This window comes from Dipodomys spectabilis, unplaced genomic scaffold, assembly GCF_019054845.1.
Source record: "Dipodomys spectabilis isolate Male_0828 unplaced genomic scaffold, ASM1905484v1 ptg000075l, whole genome shotgun sequence".
In the NCBI taxonomy this organism is placed as follows: domain Eukaryota; kingdom Metazoa; phylum Chordata; class Mammalia; order Rodentia; family Heteromyidae; genus Dipodomys; species Dipodomys spectabilis.
Window position 1 is genome coordinate 12617487 of NW_024870752.1, and position 20641 is coordinate 12638127.

The 20641-nt window shown below is 43.4% G+C and overlaps 1 protein-coding gene across 1 annotated transcript in view; it reads left to right on the forward strand.

Annotated features, from left to right (window-relative positions):
• The first annotated feature begins 3261 nt into the window (after positions 1 to 3261).
• Positions 3262 to 20641, forward strand: part of Ipo5 (importin 5) — a 42807-nt gene continuing 25427 nt past the window's right edge. Inside the window, exons 1-6 of the mRNA XM_042682636.1 lie at positions 3262 to 3478; positions 9889 to 9969; positions 11888 to 12080; positions 16539 to 16641; positions 18136 to 18232; positions 18418 to 18522. Coding sequence (XP_042538570.1) covers positions 3389 to 3478; positions 9889 to 9969; positions 11888 to 12080; positions 16539 to 16641; positions 18136 to 18232; positions 18418 to 18522 — 669 coding nt within the window. The 5' untranslated portion in view covers positions 3262 to 3388. The remainder of the gene's footprint in view (positions 3479 to 9888; positions 9970 to 11887; positions 12081 to 16538; positions 16642 to 18135; positions 18233 to 18417; positions 18523 to 20641) is intronic.

The following is a 20641-nucleotide window of genomic DNA, read 5'->3' on the forward strand; positions in this document are numbered from 1 at the left end:
GCTGGAAATGGACTTTCAAATGCTCTGGGATGATCAAATAACATTTAAAAACATTTTTAGATAGGCCATTGGAATTAAGCTTAAGAATTATAGTACTTGAATACAGATTCATAAACAGTTAAAGTGTCCTATCAATTAAGCAAGTAGTAAACATGTTTCTGTCATTTCCATTTCATAGAAGAGGGGACTGGGATTGAGAAAGGGGACTGAATTTGGGCAAGCTCATGCACCGTGTGAGTGGTGAAGCCCTCATTTGAACTCTTCATACCTGGCCTTGATGCCTCTGCTCCTAGCCTCCAAACCCATCTGCCTCTCCCCAAAAATTCCACCCACCCACATTCAGTGAATTTAAAATATAAAACTAGATGAGAGACAGACAGAGATGGAGAAAAAAAAAAATGGTAGTTAACTGAGTCAGTTTCCTCTGCCTGTGTTCAGTTCAGCATAATTTGTTGAGGGGCCTACTGTGGGTGTCCTTCAGAAATATTAGGGTTCCACTTGCCCCTGGTCTTGGGTGATCTGACTGTAAAAGATCTCTTCTGAGCATGGACTTGGAAGTTTTGCATTTCTAATTGCAACTTAATACTGAACTTTTTTGAATAGTATAGTACTTCTTATAATGCCCATTTTATAGATGAAATTGAGGCTTCAGTTAAAAATCATATAACTAATAACAGACTACCGAGCCAAGATCCCATTAAAGTCAGGTCCAAGGCTCTTAACCTCATATCATCTGATCTCCTCATTCTGCCTTTAGATGGTATTTAAGCTAAGAGGAAAATATTGTTGGGCATCATAAATAGGCCAAGGCGAGCATTGCAAACTGATGCTGAAAGCAGTCCCCACCTTTTAGGTTTTCTGGATATAAGGATCTGTACTTTCAGAATGTCTACAATCCACTCCAATTTACTGGAATTGCATAAATTTGAAGGCCTTGCTTCCTTGATTAGAATATTAACAATACTAAGGCTGGGCTGTGATTTTATGTTTGAATAGTTGAGGTCACTACTGCTGCAAAATTGTTTCTCTTTTGAAACAATTAGGCTTTCCATCAGCAAACAAATTCCCATTTGCTTGTGCTGTTGCAAGCTGGTGAGGTGAAGGGAGAAAGATCATAAGTTCAAGGCCAGTCTGAGATAACTTAGTGAGACCTTTTCTCAAAAAGAAAAAAGTTTTGACATACCTATACCTATAAACTTATGTTGGAAATGTCCACTAGTTGAGTTACTAAGTGAAATGTATATAAGCTACAGATCAAATTACCAATAAAACGATTACCACAACAGGTATTAAACACTAACTAGAAAGCAGGCCCTACTTGAGCAAGCCTCCAGCAGTTTATCTTATTCAACTGTTATAGTTTTGCTTTAGTTTGATATTTTTTTGTAGTTGTTTCTTTTTGAAACAGGAAATCCTTACAACCCAGTCTTAAAATTGCTCTGTAGACTAGGGTGGCAAACCCAGGGACTTCCTATCTCAGCCCCCAGTGTACAGGGATTACAAGCATGGCACCACCACATCTGGCTTTCGTTATTTAAAAATTGTTGCTTTCTTATATAGTTTAAAATTTTTTAAGAATCTTGGGTGAAGAAGAAACCACTGACAAATCTTGGCATGCTCACCATGTACAAAAAGTATTTTGTAGCTGAGAAGGTGGCTTAGTGGTAGAGTGCTTGCCTAACTCTCATGAAGTGCTGGGTTCAATTCCTCAGTACCACATAACAGAAAAAGCCAGAAGTAGTGTGCTGTGGCTCAAGTGGTAAGAGTGCTAGCCTTGAAACAAAGCAGCTCAGGGACAGTGCCCAGGCCCTGAGTTCAAGTCCCAGGACTGGCAAAAAAAAAAAAAAAGTATTTTGTTGGTACTAACTTTGAACTCTCAGGGTCTCGGAGTTGCTAGGAAGATGTTCTATCACTCGTCTACCTTCAACTGAAATTTTCGTTGTGAATCAGTTTAATTCCTTTAAAAAATCTTGGCTGAAAAAGAAATAAGTCTTGGCTGGCCATCACAGTACATGTGGATTCCAGGGCTTCAGCTCAATTCTGCACACCACACGGTAGATAGATCTTGTTGATGTCAGGCCAACGTTTAAAAAAAAAAAAATCTGAGTCAATGTTTAGTAAGACTTCCAAAGAGCAGAATAGCCAGCAGGAAATTAAATTCTCTAAGTTAAATACAATCAGCTGCCCGAGGTATACAACTACCTGCGCCGGGCCTATATTCTTCATGGAAGAGAGAATGAATTTTCATCACCGTCACTCTTGGCCCAAGGAACAATGGACACATTAGGGCCTTAGTTTGAAGTGCCCTCTGACCTGCACGCGGCCAAGGCAGACGATGCCAGTACCATCCATGCTATAACCGGGGTACTGGTGGACATCACTGACCACTGAGCGACGAGCCCCACAAACCAGTGTACCTCCAGGGAGGGGAGTGTGTTCCCTGACTTCTCCCAGTCGGAGAGGGTAATGGTCCCCAAACAGAACAGTCCGGACGCTGGGGTGGGAGCACAGGTGGTATGGGGATAGGCCGGGAGGAGGGAGTGGGGGGGGGGCGGGGAGAGCGGGCAAGCCCAGGGCCCACAACCCCTCTTCCGGGCCGGCTTCGGGAGTGAGTCACCAGTGAGCGCGGCGGGAGGAAGGGGTGGCCCGAGGGCACCGCCCGGGGAGGGAGCTGATGAGGGGGTCGGTGAGGGGTAGGGATGGTGTTCAAGTAGGAAGACGAGCTTCTAGGCACCCCACCCCCTCTCCTTAAGGGACACCAGGGGCCCGGCCCGGAGGTCGGCGGGGTGGGACCCGCTTCTAGGCCACAAGTACGGGGCGGGGAATCGGCCAGCCAGCGGCGCGGGAATTTCCCGCGCTCAGCGACCCGCTCCTCCAGCTCTTCCTCCACCCCCCCGCCCCCAACCCCTACTGGGCCCCGTGCCCCCAGGCCACAGCCAGCCACCCCGGCCTGATCCCGAACGTCAGGCGATGTACCGCCTAGGCCCCAGCCCAGAGTCCGGCCGCGAACCCCTCGGGCCCAGCCCGGCGATCCGCCGCGCGCGGCCAGTGACGGTACGGCGGGGTGCGTGGCCAATCCGCTCGGCCCTAGAGGAGAGGCCTAAGCCACGCCCCTCGCCATGGACCAATGAGGCGCTGGCGCCGGCGGCCGCGACCGGGGTGAGAGGACACGGAGCCCCGCCCCGTCCTCCCCTGTCCCCTTTGCCCCGCCCTTTCCCGCCCGGCCCCCCAGCCCCGCGCCGCCGCTGGTGCCGGTCCCCGCGCTGGGCCCGCCCCGCTCCTCCCGCCGGCCGCCAGCGCGCCTCACGGCTCCCACCCCTCCCTCTCCTCCGTCTCTCTGTCTCTCCCCCCCCCCTCCCCACTCTCTCTCTCTCTCACGCCTAGCGCAATGGCGGCGGCCGCGGCGGAGCAGCAACAGTTCTACCTGCTCCTGGGAAACCTGCTCAGCCCCGACAATGTGGTCCGGAAACAGGCGGAGGTAAGCGAGCTCGTTGTCCCGGGGTCCCCGCGCCCCGGACCGCCGCGCCGGCCGGGCCCCGACGCGGGGCCTCGGCCTCTCCACGGCGCGGCGCAGGCCGAGCCCGGCGGGCGGCGGCCCGCAGCCCACGTGTGCGGAGCGGCCCGCGGCTCCCGCCCGGCCCTTCCGGCCCTGCAGCCGCGGCGCCGGTTGCCTCCACTTGGCCCCGCGCACACGTGCGGCCGCGCCTGACACGCCGCCGCCCCGCCCGGGCTCGGCGGGCCCCGGCTACCTCCCCCCCGACCTCCTTCCCGCTCTCTCTCTCCACGGGGGCCCCCCTCGGTCCTCCCTGTCCGCTCGCCCCATCCTGGCACCCCGATTCCCCCCACCCCAGCCCCGCCTGTCCCCTCCCGTCACTCGCGTGCTTTTTTTCCCCTTTTTTCCTCCATGTAGCCCTCTTTTCTCTTGCTTGGTTCTGAAGATCGGAAGCCGCGCTCACCCCCCTTCCCCAGCCCCAGTTGGGTGAAGTTGCCTTTAAGGTCTCTTCCCGAGCAGCTTCCACCTTCCTCCGACCAGATTCCCTTTGATCCCTAGAGACTTGCGGTCTCTCGTGGGATATCCTGGCACTTCCGTTGTGTCTGTGGGCCAACACCACCCGTTTAAGACTTCAGTATCCTTACATCAAAATGGGTCTCCCGATCCTCTCACCCTCTACATCTCATTCCCTTCTCTCTTCCACACATGACTTCGACTTGGTAGAACTGTTACCTTGCCCATCAATATTGAGACCACTGTGGGAGATAGATACTTCCAGAAAAGGGAGAAACTTTCCAGTCGACCCTCAAACCTGTTACTTGGAGTTCCTAGCAACCATGTAACTGAAATTCACTGCGAGATGTTGGGACAGAGCAGCTAATGAAATTGACAGGTCCACTTTTGGCTCCGGTGGGCTGTAGAGTTGCCTTTTAAGTCAGTGGCGTTATTCTGTGCTTTGAATTAAGTGCTACTCACACCTAATGATCCATGAATGAATGAGGGAAGTTAAGTATTCTGGAACTTCAGATCTGTGGGAACAAGCTCATGAAACTACTACGTTATTCTGATAGTTTTTTTAAATTCCTTGTTCATATATTCTTAAACATGTAATATTCGTGGTAAGAATTCATACAGTACAGTTTTTTAGCCCACTCTCCAAAAGTAACCATTTGTGTCTCACGAGTCTTCCTCAAAAGGTATCTGTACAAGCATGCACAGTAGGTCTCCCATTTTTATATGAATGAGTTTATGTACACATTATTTTGCAACTTAGTGTATTTCACATTGCCACATAATCTAGAACAGCTAAAGACGATCATATTGTTAAAAATACTTTTTTATATAAGCAGCCCCCTATGAATGGATAATTGAGGTAAAATATTATTGTACATTGCCAAGCTTTGTGACATTATTGGTAGGGTAAAAAGCCATTTGTATTTAGAAGCCATTTGTATTTGTGTTGTATCCTGAATTTGCACTCAGGATTATGATGATACTAAGCAACATTCTGATGCTTTCTGCTCCCTGTAGATAATTTCTTTTTAACCAAAGTTCTTAATCCTAACTCAGAAATATTCATGTGTTACAAAGCAGGACAGCATTGTAATTAGTAAGCTAGTTTAATGCTCCCTCTTCCCTCCAGTTGCTTAAGTCTCTATTGTCAAGCCTGGTGGGGCATCTCTTCCATTGAACTAAATACCAGTGTCTAGTTGAGCTTGAGTTCCAATTGGTGCCTGCAGTAAATCTTTTATCCCAACACTTTAGGGGATATTTAGCAGCATTCAGCACATTTTCTCATAAAGAACAATTGGAAATAAGTACTGTTATTCTTTTAATCTCTTTATTCTTAGTGAAAATATTCAGATACTACATGTCTTTCTTTGTATATCCTCAGAATATATTTTAATGTAAATTAACCACTGATACAGAATTTTCTTATTTTGACACAGTTGATTTGTGTATAAAGCTTTTTAGGAAAGTATTTGAGAAGTGACTGCATATAAATAGCTCAATATTCTACACACATGTACACTTTTTTTCTTAGAAATTAAAATATAGCAGTATTTCCTAAACTAAACAATTAGCAAGGACTCAGTAAATATCTTTGTAACTTACTCAGTCAAAATACCAATTGAGTAGGGAGATAAGTACAATATGACTTTTACATCTTGTTGAAAAATCACAAAAGGGCTTGAAGCCTCAGTTTTAAAACTTGTTCCATTGTAAAAAAATAAATAAATAAAAAATAAAACTTGTTCCATTGTATAAACTACTTATTTGTATTTAGAAGCTTTTAACAGTCTTGTTTTTTTTTAGTAGTTTTCAAAGTCTTGAAAGTTTTGAACATATGCCAAAAATGTTTCCAGTGTTTGAAGAAATTCTTAAATGCCCTTAAAATCTCAATACAATGTATAAATAGGCAATTAATTGACAAGTCCTTTAGAATTGAACCTGCATGTAATACACAAGTGTTTTATTAATCATATGCATAGATGTTATATACTTAAGATTCTTCATGTAGACTGGTACTTCATTGATCCTAATACAGAACTTCATTGTTGAGATTTGAATTAAAGGTGGGGGTAGCATACTGGAAAATGTATCTAATTGCACACAGGCCAGGGTGTTGAGAAGGTTGCTTGTCCCCTCTTGCATCTTCTGATACAAGGATAGGCTCTGCATACATATTTATGGAATGAGTGAGAAGGGTACTCATTAGCATTTTGCCTTTGTGGGCAGGGAAGAGGAGGCAAAATCCTGACACAGCATGATTACATGTGGTAGAATCCAGTGGAATAGAAGCACTGCCACAATGCTGGGAACATTAACTGCACCTATCTGTTACGAATAGGTTTACAAATTCTCTACAGTATCTACTGGGTTCCAGTGACTAGGTACTTGGAATGCCAGGATGAAGAAATGCCATCCCTGCCATTGTAGAACTTTTCTAAACATCTGTTGAAACCAAGAAAAAGATAACACATTTCCAAACCATTACATTTGGCTGTTTTTTATATGGATGTCATCATGCTTCACCCCCTACCCCCCCCCACCCCCCCAATGCGGGCTGTTCCTAGGGCTTGTACTCAGGGCCTCAGTGCTGTCCCTGAGCGTTTACTGCTCAAGGCAGTAGTACTTGGGCCATAGTACTACTATTTTTGGTGGAGATTAGTTGGGGGGAGGGGAGGAGCTGCAGTTGTACCTCAGTTGGTAGAGTGCAAGCCAATAATTGAAAATATGTCAGATACTAAGTTCTAGTGCCTGTCTTGGACCATTTTTTAAAAAGTCTCACTGGAACAGCTGGTTTTAAACTGTGATCCCCAGATCTCAGCTTCTTAAGAGCCAGGAATAAAAGCGTGAGCTACTGCCTTTGGCCATAATGCAATTTCATTACTGTATTGAAGGTCCTCTCAGGCATAAATGTTCCCATCACTGACTTCTAATTCATTATGGAATGTTTACTATTTTTAAGTCTCTACTATAAATTAGCACCATCACATCAACATCAGTAGTCCTACTTGAGCAAAGGTAGAGATCCTCAAAAGTGATCATCAGTTTTTGAGAGTGATAGCCGGGTGAGGGGTTTTTTGTTTTTTGTTTTTGTTTTTTGTCAGTTGTGAGGCTTGAACTCTAGGCCTGGGCACTGCCCCTGAGCTCTAGCTCAAGGCAAACACTCTACTACTTGAGCCACAGGGCCACTTCCCGTTTTCTGGGGGTTCATTAGACATGAAAGTCCCACGGACTTTCCTGTCCAGGCTGGCTCTGAACCACAATCCTTAGATCTCAGCCTCCTAAGTAGCTGGGGTTACAGGTATGAGCCACTGTGCCCAGCCAGCCTGGTGAAAGTTTAAAACAAAGCAAAAAATACTTGGTTTAAATTTTAATCCTTTATAGCATCCACAAGGTATCTGATATGCCATAGGCAAGAAATTAAAGGATATGATACTGTTAATACACTGTGAGATGAAACCTCAGATGTTGTGCATGGGCTTCCCTCTACCATAAACTAACTACAGTCCCAACCCAGGAGATTTATATAGTTTTATATATTTATTTGATTGTGGGGCTTGAACTCAGGGCCTGAGCTCTTTTGCTCAAGGCTAATGCTTTACCACTTGGAGCCACAGCACCACTTCTGGTTTTGAGTGGTTACTTAGGAGTCTAATGCAGACATTTCTGCCCAGACTTATTTTTCCCTTTTTTTTTCTTGGATCCAGTCGTGGGGCCTGAACTCTGGGCCTGGGCGCTGTCCCTCAGCTCTAGGCTAGCGCTCTACGACTTGAGCCACAGTGCCACTTCCAGCTTTTTTCTTATGTGGTGCTGAGGAATCAAACCCAGAGCCTCATGCATGCAAGGCAAGCGCTCTACCACTGAGCCACCTTTCCAGTCCCCAGACTTTCTTTTTTTTTTTTTTTTAAGTGAAAAGGTTTTGCTGTTTTTTTTTAATTTTCCAGTTGCTTTGGTTTAAAAAAAAATGAGGAACTTCAAGGCACATATTTGCACTCAGTTTGGGAATATCTTTGTCTCTCTCTCTCTCTTTTTTTTTTTTTGCCAGTCCTGGGGCCTGAACTCTGGGCTTGGGCACTATCCCTCAGCTCTTCAGCTCAAGGCTAGTGCTCTATCACTTGAACCACAGTGCCACTTCTGGCTTTTTCTGCTTATGTGGTTCTTAGGAATCGAACCCAGGGCTTCATGCATGCATGCAAGGCAAGCACTCTACCACTGAGCCACCTTCCCATCCCGTTACCTCATTTTTTTGTTTTGTTTTGTTTTTTTGGTCCGGTCATGGGGCCTGAACTCTGGGCCTGGGCACTGTCCCTCAGCTCTTCCGGCTTTTTTCTTTTTGCTTATGTGGTGCTGAGGAATCAAACCCAGGGCCTCAGGCATGCAAGGCAAGCGCTCTACCACTGAGCCACCTTCCCAGCCCCCTGTTACTTCATTTTTTGAATTTAGACCAACCTCCCCTTTGCTGTGAATGCTCAGAGTTTTTGTTGTTGTTTTATTGTTTTTTTTTAAAGCATTATTAAGGTCCTATAAGCTTTTTAGTAGCAAGAAACTGGAGGTTTTTAGAAGATCTTAAAATCTTTCCCCTAAAAAATGTTCTTCCCTGGGCTGAAATGTTTGAATATTGTGTGCCCCTGCATAAAAGGAACTTTGATATTGGCAGGGGTGGGGCCACCTTAGGAAATAATTTGACAGTTTCTTAGTGCAATGCCGGAGGCTGTCCTCTTCGATTGATAATTTTGTGAGGTCTGCCTGGCAGTTATAAATATATCCAAATAGCCCTTGGCAGTAAAAAGGTTCCCCACTCTTGCAGTGGAGGAAGCCCTCAGGGCTGAAACCCAGAACTAACAAATGCTAGAGATAGGACAAAGCCTTACAACAGAATTCTGTCTTCCTTATCTTTGATCTTGGCTGGCCATTTTAAACCTTTCTTTTCTGACTATATCTCAAGGATGTCAATATCTCCTGGCGTACTTTGAAGATCCCTGAGTTCTTAAGTAGCCTCATTTCTTTCCTCCCTTTTTTGTCCAGAGATTATTATAGAGATGCCGTACAGTGAGCGAGTGGGCACGCCCTTTGAGTTTATAGTAAGAAATTACCTGTGTTAATGGAGAAGTTGAGGGTCTGCTCTTTCCAGAGGGGAAAAAAAAATCCATGTGTGTGTACTTAAGTTGATTTATTTTCTACAGTGAGAATTTTTACATGTGCACAAGCATCTATTTGAACGTACTGTAGGATCCATGCTGACAGTCTGCTTTTAATTGAGGTTAACTTTTTACTGCAAACAAGTTTGTTCTGATTTTACATCATTAACAGATATGTGTTCTGAGTCTAGTTCTTTACTAACATGCCAGGCAATGATATTAAAGTCTCGTGGCTAACTTTCTCTTGAGTACAGTCATTTGTTTATGTATATAATCCTTGCTTGAAAGATAATGTAGCATGAAGAATTTGAATACTTCACTGTTTCATTTAATGTGAGGGATATATCTGGTGTTTGGAAGTAGTGGTGATTTGAGCAGTTCTACATGGTCTTAAGTAGTTTTCCAGAATATAAAGTGATACTAAGTGAGCACTTTTTTTGAAGCACATAAGCCAAGTCATATTTGACCATTTTTTAGCCTTTGTAGGCCATGAATTTTATAAACCAGGGAATATAAATTGAGAAACAGATTTAAAAAGCATGAGTAGAAAAGAACCAAGTAACTCCTTGGACATCTCTTTTTGCTAACCTGAGTATAGTTTACATCATAGAAGGAAATGTTAACCCTAGACCGGGACTGCTTCTGTACAGTGCTCCTCCTCTACTTTTTACTCTGCTATTCCCTTCACTCACTTATTCATGAGGTTTTCTAATGACATCCTAACTTGTAATTTTCTTCTCCATGTAGGAAACCTATGAGAATATCCCAGGCCAATCAAAGATCACATTCCTCTTGCAAGCTATCAGAAATACAACAGCTGCTGAGGAGGTAACATTAATTTAATTCTTCTTACGAATATCACATTCTTACAAAAGGAATTAGGGTGTTGTTGCATTATGGTCAGAGTAGATGATGAGTTATTTACGGTGTAGATGTTTCTAGAACTTGACTTGGTATAGGAATAAGTTAGGTCGGCCCAGGAGAACAGCCCCTCCCCTTTCTACTTTACCTGACTAAAACCAGTAATCACCTGACTATCAATCACATGACTGTGAGTCAGCAAAGGTTCCCAGGCTCTGAGGTCACTTCCTCATCCACTGAGGTCATTTCCTGAACCACCTGGTCACAAAAGGAAGTGGGGAGGGATACTTCTTCTGGTACACATAACCTAATATAGGTGTTAAGGTATCTTTTGAAGTACTCTATTAAAGAAAGGAGAAAATTGCTAGGTAAATTAAATAGATTTAATGAGGTAGCCAATAAAGAGAGCACTTAAGGTCAGAGAGGAGAGAGTTTATTCTGAACTGCCTACCCCACACCATGCTTGGTGGAGAGGCTTGCCAAAAGGGGCGGACTCATCCCCAGGCCCAGAACAGGAAGAGGTGGGGCCATGCCACATCTGGATTGCTACCCCAGGGTCTGGGATCTTCCCTGTCTGATGGGAGGAGTGACCCAGGGCAGAATGTGACCTTGGAGGAGAGGAGGTACCTGCCTCCAGGTGTGCCAGTTACCTAGTTACTAGGCAGAGACTTAGCCAGGAGCTGGGGAAGCCAGGGACTGCGTGGCCCAGGCCAGACCTTACAAAAATTAGATCATTTAGTATTTTCTTTTTTTTTTTCTTTTTGCTTATGTGGTGCTGAGGAATTGAACCCAGGGCCTCATGCATGCAAGGCAAGCACATTACCACTAAGCCACCTTCCCAGCCCCTCATTTAGTATTTTCATATTGCCAAATATTTTGAACTAATATTTCATCTACACAGATTTGTGTGTATAATCCTCTCTAGATGAAAATATACTTAGAGGGGCTGGGAAGGTGGCTCAGTGGTAGAGTGCTTGCCTTGCATGACTGAGGCCCTGGGTTCAATTCCTCAATACCACATAAGCAAAAAGAAAAAAGCTGGAAGTGGCACTGTGGCTCAAGTGGTAGAGCACTAGCCTTGAGCTGAAGAGCTGAGGGAAAGCGCCCAGGCCCAGAGTTCAGGCCCTATGACCCGACCCAAAAAACAAAAAGAAGATATACTTAGAAACTAAGACACTTTTTGAAAGTTGTGATTTTTAATGAATTGCCTAGTATGCCAAATTCAGAGTTGCTTAAATTTTAAGATTCCTTGATCCTGATGATAAAACAGGCATATGTGCCTGGATTTAAGTATTATGTGTCCTTGAGAATGTTTACTTTAGAAAAGATAGTGAAATATTCAAGTCTAGAAAACTATAAAACATTTATGAGTCATACAGTGACACCTGTTAATACTCACAGTGTAGGCTGGTGCTTATGGTAGTATTTGATGGAAATGAAGCCAAGCTTAATTTCTATAGAGGTCACCTGACTTCTTCCCATGTGGACTGACCATTTTGTTTTCTGTGAGCTCATAGAAGAAATCAATATTTTTTTCACTTATTAAAATAGATTTACACAGGGCTTTGTGTTTCCTTGGCAAACACTATTGCTTAACCCATGCTTATAACCATCTCTGCACTTAACATCTTAGATCAGTTTAGGAATTAGATAACCGAATTTGAATTAGATAACCGTGATCCTTTTGATAATCATATTGCACAGAAACCACAAATTTACATGAATGTCTTTCATAGAAATGTAATATATAAAAAATGCTAATTACATTTTTTAGGGCAGCTAAAAGGTGCTTTTGAGACAAATTGTTAAAATGCAAGCAGTGACATAATGATGGGAAATGTTTTCTCTAGTAAGAGGTGAAGGTATTAATGGTGTCTGTCTGTAGGCTAGACAAATGGCTGCCGTCCTCCTGAGACGTCTTTTGTCCTCTGCATTTGATGAAGTCTATCCCACTCTTCCATCGGATGTTCAGACTGCCATCAAGAGTGAACTGCTAATGATTATTCAGATGGAAACACAATCTAGCATGAGGAAAAAAATTTGTGATATTGCTGCAGAATTGGCCAGGAACTTAATAGGTATGTGTATAGATAAATTTATTATTAGGTCACAGGGAAAGGCTGTTGTATATGTTTTTTTTTTTGTTATCATATATTCCTTTGGTTTAGTGAGATTGTCTCTCCTCTGTGTCCACGTCTGAGCTACACACTGTCTTATAGCTTCAGTCTACCCAAATGCTAGGGTAATGGGCATGTATCACAATGCCTGGCCCTTTTGTTTTTTTTTTTGTTGCTAATGGGGCTTGAACTCTGGGCCTGGGCCCTGTCCTCTAGGTAGCTCAAGGCAAGCTCTCTACCACTTGAGCCACAGAAACACTTCTGGGTTTTCTGGTGGTTCATTGGAGATAAGAGCCTCACAGACTTTCCTGTCCAGGCTGGCTTTGAACCAGGATCCTCATATCTCAGCCTCCTACAATAGGATTACAGGCGAGAGCCATTGGAACCTGGCCGTAGTTTTGTTTTTTTTTTTTTTTTTAAATAGAATCTTTTGGAGGATAATTCACGAGTATCACAGTAGTGTTTATTTGATCTAAAATGAATGTGATTATGGATTCTGCATTCAGAGCCAAAAGTTACAGCTATTTATAGAATCCAGCCATAATACTTACCAAAATTACTATTCAAAATGCCCATACGTAAAAATAATCTTACAATTTGCTTCAAGGTTTTTAGCTATATTTCCTCTTTTCATCTATAAAGTTTTACAAGCACAGGCTAACTAATGGTAGATCCTTCTTTATAGTTCAGCTTGCCAATTGAGGTAGAAAGCAGTGGACTCCATGTGCAGTAGTGGCCATGTATGTATATATACTGATAAAGCATATATTTGGCTGCTAAATTGCTATACTACATACTTTATAAAATGCCAAAAGAGGGACTGGGAAGATGGCTCAGTGGTAGAGCACTTGCCTTGCATGCATGAGACCCTGGGTTTGATTCCTCAGCATCACATAAGCAGAAAAAAAAGCGCCGGAAGTGGCGCTGTGGCTCAAGTGGTAGAGTGCTAGCCTTTAGGTGAAGAGCTGAGGGACAGCGCCCAGGCCCAGAGTTCAGGCCCATGACTGACCCCATAAACAACAACAACAAAAAAATGCCAAAAGGGGCTGGGAAGGTGGCTCAGTGGTAGAGTGCTTGCCTTGCATGCATGAGGCCCTGGGTTCGATTCCTCAGCACCACATAAGCAGAAAAAGCCAGAAGTGGCGCTGTGGCTCAAGTGGTAGAGCACTAGCCTTGAGCTGAAGAACTGAGGGACAGTGCCCAGGCCCAGAGCTCAGGTCCCATGACTGGCCAAAAAAAAAAAAAAAATGCCAAAAGATGTTTTAAAATTAGGTAAAAAGAAAACTTTAAAATTACATTTTTTAAATAGTAGCTGGGTCCTGGAGGCTCATGCCTGTAATCCTAGCTACTCAGGAGGCCAGCCCCTGCTGGGCAGGGCAGGAAAGTCCGTGAGACTCTTATCTCCAATAAATCACTGGAAAACCAGAAGTGGCACTGTGGCTCAAGTGGTAGAGCACTCCCTTTGAGCTGGAGCTGAGGGACAGGGCCCAAGCCCAGACTTCAAGTCTTTAAATTCAGCCAATCGAGTGTAAATTTTTCTTTTTTTGGGGGGGTGGGGGTGGGGTGGAGTCCAGTTGTGGGGCCTGAACTCAGGGCCTGGGCGCTGTCCCTCAGCTCTTCAGCTCAAGGCTAGCACTCTACCACTTGAGCTATAGCGCCACTATCGGCTTTTTTTTTTTTTCATTATTTTTGCTTCTGTGGTGCTGAGGATCAAACCCAGGGCCTCAGGCACGCAAGGCAAGCGCTCTACCACTGAGCCATCTTCCCAACTGGAGTGTAAATTTTTCTATGAACTAATTCTTAGAGACTTGTATGACATGTTTTTTTGTTTGTTTGTTTTTTTGGGTCCGGTCATGGGGCCTGAACTCTGGGCCTGGGTGCTGTCCCTCAGCTCTTCAGCTCAAGGCTAGCGCCCTACCACTTGAGCCACAGCACCTCTTCTGGCTTTTTTCTTTTTGCTTATGTGGTGCTGAGGAATCGAACCCCGGACCTCTGGCATGCAAGACATGCGCTCTACCACTGATCCACCTTCCCAGCCCCTGTATGACATGTTTTTATAGTTTAGATTAATAAGTTCAAAGTCTACTGGAACACTTAATTTTGAATATCCTAAAATAGATTCGAAAATTATGTTTTTGAATTTTATAGGTAACTTTTTTTTTTTTTGGTCAGTCATGGGGCTTGAACTCTGGGCCTGGGTGCCTGACCCTTAGCTCTTCAGCTCAAGACGAGTACTCTACCACTTGAGCCACAGCACCACTTCTGGTTTTTTTGTTTTTTTTGTCAGTTCATTGGGCTTGAACTCAGCCTGGGCACTGTCCCTCATCTCTTCAGCTCAAGGCTAGCGCTCTACCACTTGAGCCACACCTCCACTTCCAGCATATTCTGGCTTATGTTGTACTGAGGAATCAAACCTCATACCTCATGCATGCAAGGCAAGCACTCTACCACTGAGCCCCCTTCCCAGCCTGTTTTCCTCTGTTTTATTTTCATATACAGGCAAGCATGACTATTTATTTATTTTTTTTGTTGTTGTTGGTGGTGGTGGTGGTGCTTGAACTCTGGGACTGGGCAGTGTCCCTCGGCTCTTCAGCTCAAGGCTAGTGCTCTACCACCTGGGCCACAGCACCATTTCCAGTTTTCTGGAGGTTTATCGGAGACAAGAGTTTCATGGCTTTTCCTGCCCAGGCTGGCTTTGAACCATGATCCTCATATCTCAACTGCCAGATTAGCTAGTATTACGGACATGAGCCACCAGCACCTGGCCACAATTTTTCATTTTTTGTTTTTTTTCTCAGTCATGGGTCTTGAACTCAGTGCCTAGACGTCCTTCCTGTGCTTTTGTGCTCAAGGCTAGCACTCTGTCACTTTGAGGTACAATGCCAGAGTCTCACAGACATTCCTGTTCCAGCTGGCTTTGAACCTTGATCCTCAGATCTCAGCTTCCTGAGTAGTTAGGATTACAGACATGAGCTAGGATACCTGGCTACTTATTTTACTTTTGAAAAGAAACAGCCTATTGCTTAGTCTGCCTCACACTTCTGGACTTCAGGTTTTTGTGACATAGGACATCAGTGAGTATCTTAACTAGAGCAATAGTATCATTTAAAAATCTACATTTTAAAGTCTTGTTAAAGTAACATTTTATATACTTAAAGTTATAAAGTAACTGTGCACAGGTGGCTCACTCCTGTAATCCTAGCTATAGCTAATCAGGAAACAGATCTGAGGAACACAGCTTGGAGTCAGCCCAGGCAGGAAAGTTCATGAGTTTCTTGTCTCCAATGAGCCACCAAAAAACCTGTAAGTAGAACCTGTTGCACAAGTGGCACAACGCTAACCTTGAGAAAGCTCAGGGACATTGTCCAGAACCTGAGCAAGCCCCAGTACCAGCATAAGAAAAGAACAAGCCAGGAACTGGTGTCTCAGGCCTATAATCTTAACTACTCAGAGGCTGAGATCTGAGGATAGCAGTTCAAAACCAGCCCAGGCAGTAAAGTCTATGAGACTTTTTTTTTTTTTTTGTCGGTCGTGGGGCTTGAACTCTGGGCCTGGGTGTTGTCCCTCAGCTCTTCAGCTCAAGGCGAGCGCTCTACCACTTGAACTACAGTGCCACTTCCGGTTTTCTGGTGGTTTATTGGAGATAGGAGTCTCATGGTCTCTCATGCCCAGGCTGGCTTTGAACCGCCATCCTCAGATCTCAGCCTCCTGAGTAGCTAGGATTACAGGCGTGAGCCACCAGCGCCCGGCTTTATGAGACTCTTGTCTCCAGTGAACCACCAGAAAATCCAAAAGTGATTCTGTGGCTCAAGTGGTAGAGGGTTAGCCTTGAGCTGAAGAGCTAAGGGAAAGCGCCTAGGTCCAGCGTTCAAGCCCCACAAGTGACAAAAAAGAAAAACAACAACTATAAAGTTTGTGCCAGGCTTGCTAGCACACATCAGTGATCCCAGTCCTTGGGAACCAGATACAAGAACAATTTGAGGATGGGAATGTAGCTTAGTGGTAGAGTGCTTGCCCAGCATGCATGAAGCCCTGGGTTCGATTCCTCAGTACCATATAAACAGAAAAGGCTGGAAGTGGTGCACTGTGGTTCAAGTGGGTACAGTGCTAGCCTTTAGCAAATGAAGCTCAGGGACTGTGGCCCTGAGTTCAAATACCAGGACTGGAAAAAATAAATGACCACCCCTAATATCCTTGCTTATGTAAACCCAAATGTACATGAAATCTTTTTTTTTTAAGATTGTGATACTGTTTTCATGGTTAAAAGACTTCATTGTATTGGAATTTCTAAAACTTATAGAGCAAATGACACTTGTACTGTGGTACAATTTCAGTGGGACTTAGGACATTAGAAGGGTTTATCCCTAATATTTTGGGGTTGGATTGGCACTCCTCATGCCTAGATTTCTTTGCTTGCAGACGAGGACGGCAACAACCAGTGGCCTGAAGGTTTGAAGTTCCTCTTTGACTCAGTCAGCTCTCAGAACATGGGTCTGCGGGAAGCCGCCCTTCACATATTCTGGTACATGTCCTGATCCTGTTCAAAAGAAAAAAATATTCATATCTTGGAGCTCTAAAATTGATTGTATTAGCCCAATTTTGGCTTTTGGGACTGTCCCGATATACTTTGCATTTATGTTAAAAGCAAATTTGGTAAAAAGGGGGTAGGGATTGTTTTACATGCTACAGTTTTCCTTTTGTCCTGAAATTTTTCTTAGTCTCCATGCCTTTATTTGAAGAGTAACAATGTAGCTTTTAGACAACCACTATAAGTGTGAAAAGGGCTGGGAATGTGGCTTAATGGAAGAGTGCTTGCCTAGTGTGCATGAAGTCCTGGTGTTCAATTCCTCAGTACCACATACACAGATAAAGCTGGAAGTGGTGCTGTGGATCAAGTAGTAGAGTGCCATCCCTGAGCAAAAGAATCTCAGGGACAGTGCCCAGGCCTTGACTTCAAGCCCCAGGACTGGCAAAAATAATAATAATTGTGAAAAAGAACAGAATGGGAGTGAGTCTATTTTTTTGTAGTCTTTTTTTTTTTCTGTGAGTGTACTTTATCTTTTTCAACAGACTTCTGTATATTTATGAACAAATGGTTTAGGATTAGAATTAGGTGGTGCTTATATTATTAATATATGTGATTCACAACTTTTCCAGTTACACTACATACACTTTTCAGATTTTACATCTTTTTCTACTTTGTCAAGTGAATCTTGTTTGTTTCAATAATCCAGGATGCAGAATTAAGTGAAAGCATTCTGTTTACCAATTTTTTTAAATTACTTGGTTTTTGTTTTTTTGTTTTTTTTTGCGGGGGGGGGGGGGACAGGGCAGGGGGGTCTGGTTGTGGGGCTTTTACTCTGGGCCTGGGTGCTGTCCCTCAGCTCTTCAGCTCAAGGCTAGTGCTCTACCACTTGAGCCACAGCGCCACTTCTGGCTGAGGAATCGAACCCAGGGCCTCTGGCATGCAAGGCAAGCGCTCTACCTACCACTGAGCCACTTTCCCAGCCCCCACTTGTTTTTGATGGAGCCTTGTACTTAGTCATTTTTACTCGTTGAGCTTTGCCTCCAATCTTTTCTGCTGTATTTATTTTCCAACGGAGCTTACTTTTTGCCCAGTTGATTAGTCCACATTTGCAAAGCAGAAACAGTCTTCCCTTGGACACCAAGACTGGGAATGGATGGGCAGAAGGCATGATTAGTACCACTGCCTCTCACAACCTTGTGCTTCCCTTTCCATCATGCATTGCAAGTCAGCTGAGAAGCAGAGAGTGGGTAATAAAGGATATAGTAAGGAGCAGGGCAGAGCCTCCATAACCAGTCTGAATGGCTATGTGTTTGTTTCCATTCGCCCCATCCAGAAAGAGAACTTGTTTTAGAGCATGTGAGGATGATGTTCAACATAAGGATTGATGCAAGTTTTGAAGTAATTAGGTAAACTGGTCATTAGAGATTCTCACACTTTACAGAGATATATAATATAGCTTTTAAAGAATGTTATTGGATCATTTTCTAGGAACTTTCCTGGAATTTTTGGAAACCAACAGCAGCACTATTTAGACGTCATCAAACGGATGTTAGTTCAGTGTATGCAAGATCAGGAACATCCATCGGTAAATAATTTAAATTCCACTGATTTTAATATCTGATTCCATCTAATTTGTGAAAGAACTTTATGGGGGTTAGAATATGATAAAATAAATGCTACTTCAAGGTGAAGAATAATTTCATCTTGAATATGAAAAGGTGAATCTATCCAGTGTCATATTTGTGACATCTTTTATTCTCTTTGTTGTAGATCAGGACATTATCTGCTAGAGCTACAGCTGCATTTATACTTGCAAATGAACATAATGTTGCTCTCTTCAAACATTTTGCAGACTTGTTACCTGGATTCCTACAGGTAAGAAAACAGTATAAAACTAATCATAATTATGTTGCTGTTTTCATTAGTCTAAATTCTCATTAGTTATATATATAGTGTATGCTTTTTTTTGTTTTTTTGTTTTTTTTTTTGGTCGGTCGTGGGGCCTGAACTCTGAGCTTGGGCGCTGTCTCTGTGCTCTTCAGCTCAAGGCGAGTGCTCTGCTGCTTGAGCCACAGCATCACTTCCAACATGCATGTTTTTGTTTTTTTTTTTTTTAATTGCTTTTTTTTAATAGGTAATTTTTTAACCTTTTATCTGCAATGAAAACAGCAGGTAGATCTGTGTCCATTTACATATAGTATATTTCTGTGCCATTGACTTTTTATTTTGTTACTTGGGGTTTGAACTCAGTACCTGGCTGGCACAGCTAGCACACTGACACTTGAACCACAATCCTAGCCCATCTTTTTCAGATTGTTTAGAAAGTACTTATTAATGCATAATCATGTAGGTGTTTCATATTAAATTTATGAAATAACCTATAAATAAGGTTTAAGGCCAGTTTTATAAAAGGAAAAACTAAGGAAAAAAGAACAAAATACTTTTCCAAGTTCATAGTTTGGGTAAGTAGAAAAATCAGAATTTAGCTGTATGCTACTAGCTCATGCCTATAATCTACAAATTCAGGAGGCTGAGATCTGAAGATCACAGTTCAAAGCCAGCCTGGACAGGAAAGTCCATGAGACTGTTATCTCCAATAAACTACTCAGAAAAAGGCAGAAGTGGCGCTGAGGCTCAAGTGTGGTAAAATGCTAGCCTTGGGCACAAAGAGGCTCAGGGTCACTGCCAGGCCCACATTAGTTCCTAAGGATAAGATCATGTTTTAAGGTTAGAAAAATAAGAATGAAGACGTTACTGTAGTGATTCTCATTCTCACCAGACTATAAATCTGGTTTTTGAGAAAATGTTTAGGCCTTCCTAAAATGAATGCATATATAACTGTTAGATATTATGCATGTTTTTAATATCTAAATACGACTAAACCTCAGAAAAACATTTTAAAAATGCATGCTTAAATGTCTTGTATATCCAGTTAAAGCTGAGGTGTGACTATACTGGTGGCCATGGTAAACTACATGATTTGCGGTGGCTAAGCACTGGACTGATAATGGCAGTTTCCTTGGCAAAACAAACATCATTAGTGTTGGTGTTCCTGTTGGAAAGATCTGAGATTGTGAAGTTCTGGAAACAATGTGTGGTCTTCCTTGACTACGCAGTATTCTGTTTAAGTATGATGATTGTTGAGTAGTCATCTAGCATCCTAACTGATCAAATACCAAAATCCCTGGATGTTAGAGTCATTTATTTTATTTTTTTGTGAAAATACTGTACAGAGGGGTTACAATTACATGGGTAAGATAATGAGCACATTTCTTATCAAGTATTGTAGCCTCCTCCTTTGTCTCCCCTTCCCATCCCTTCGTATCCTTCCCCCTCCCATCCCCCCCACCAAAGTTGTAAAGTTCATTTTTCCGACATATCGACTTATCCTGTCATACACTTTAATGCAAATAGTTGTTATGATATAGTGTTGGAGAGTAAGAATCTGACATAGTCTTGTTCAGTATAGACAGTTCCCCGCCTCCCAACTTATTTGGGGGGGAGGCAGTCCTGGCCCTTTAACTCGACCTTGGGCACTGTCCCTGAGCTTCTTTTGTTCAAGGTTAGCACCTACCGCTTAAGCCACAGTGCCATTTCCAGCCTTTTCTGTTAGTGGTACTGAGGAATCAAACCCAGGGCTTTATGCATGCTAGGCAAGCACTCTTACCACTAAGCCACATTCCCAGCCCTCCAATATTCTGAAGGCCAACTATAGGTTTTAAAAAGGCAAAAACGAGTTTGTGGCTTAGGTTCTAGGTTCATTTCGTTTGATTTTCCAACCTGGCATGTGTGAACACTTGAGATGCAAGAAGGGTAAATAGGATCCTGCAAAAATTGAGATCCTATTTCAAAAAATTAGAACCACAGCCAGGCGCCAGGGACTCACACTTGTTGGCTACTAAGGAGGCTGAGATCTCAGGACCCCAGTTCAAAGCCAGCTCAGGCAGAAAACTCCACGTCAATTAGAAGTTTCACTTCCATGTTACTGTAATTA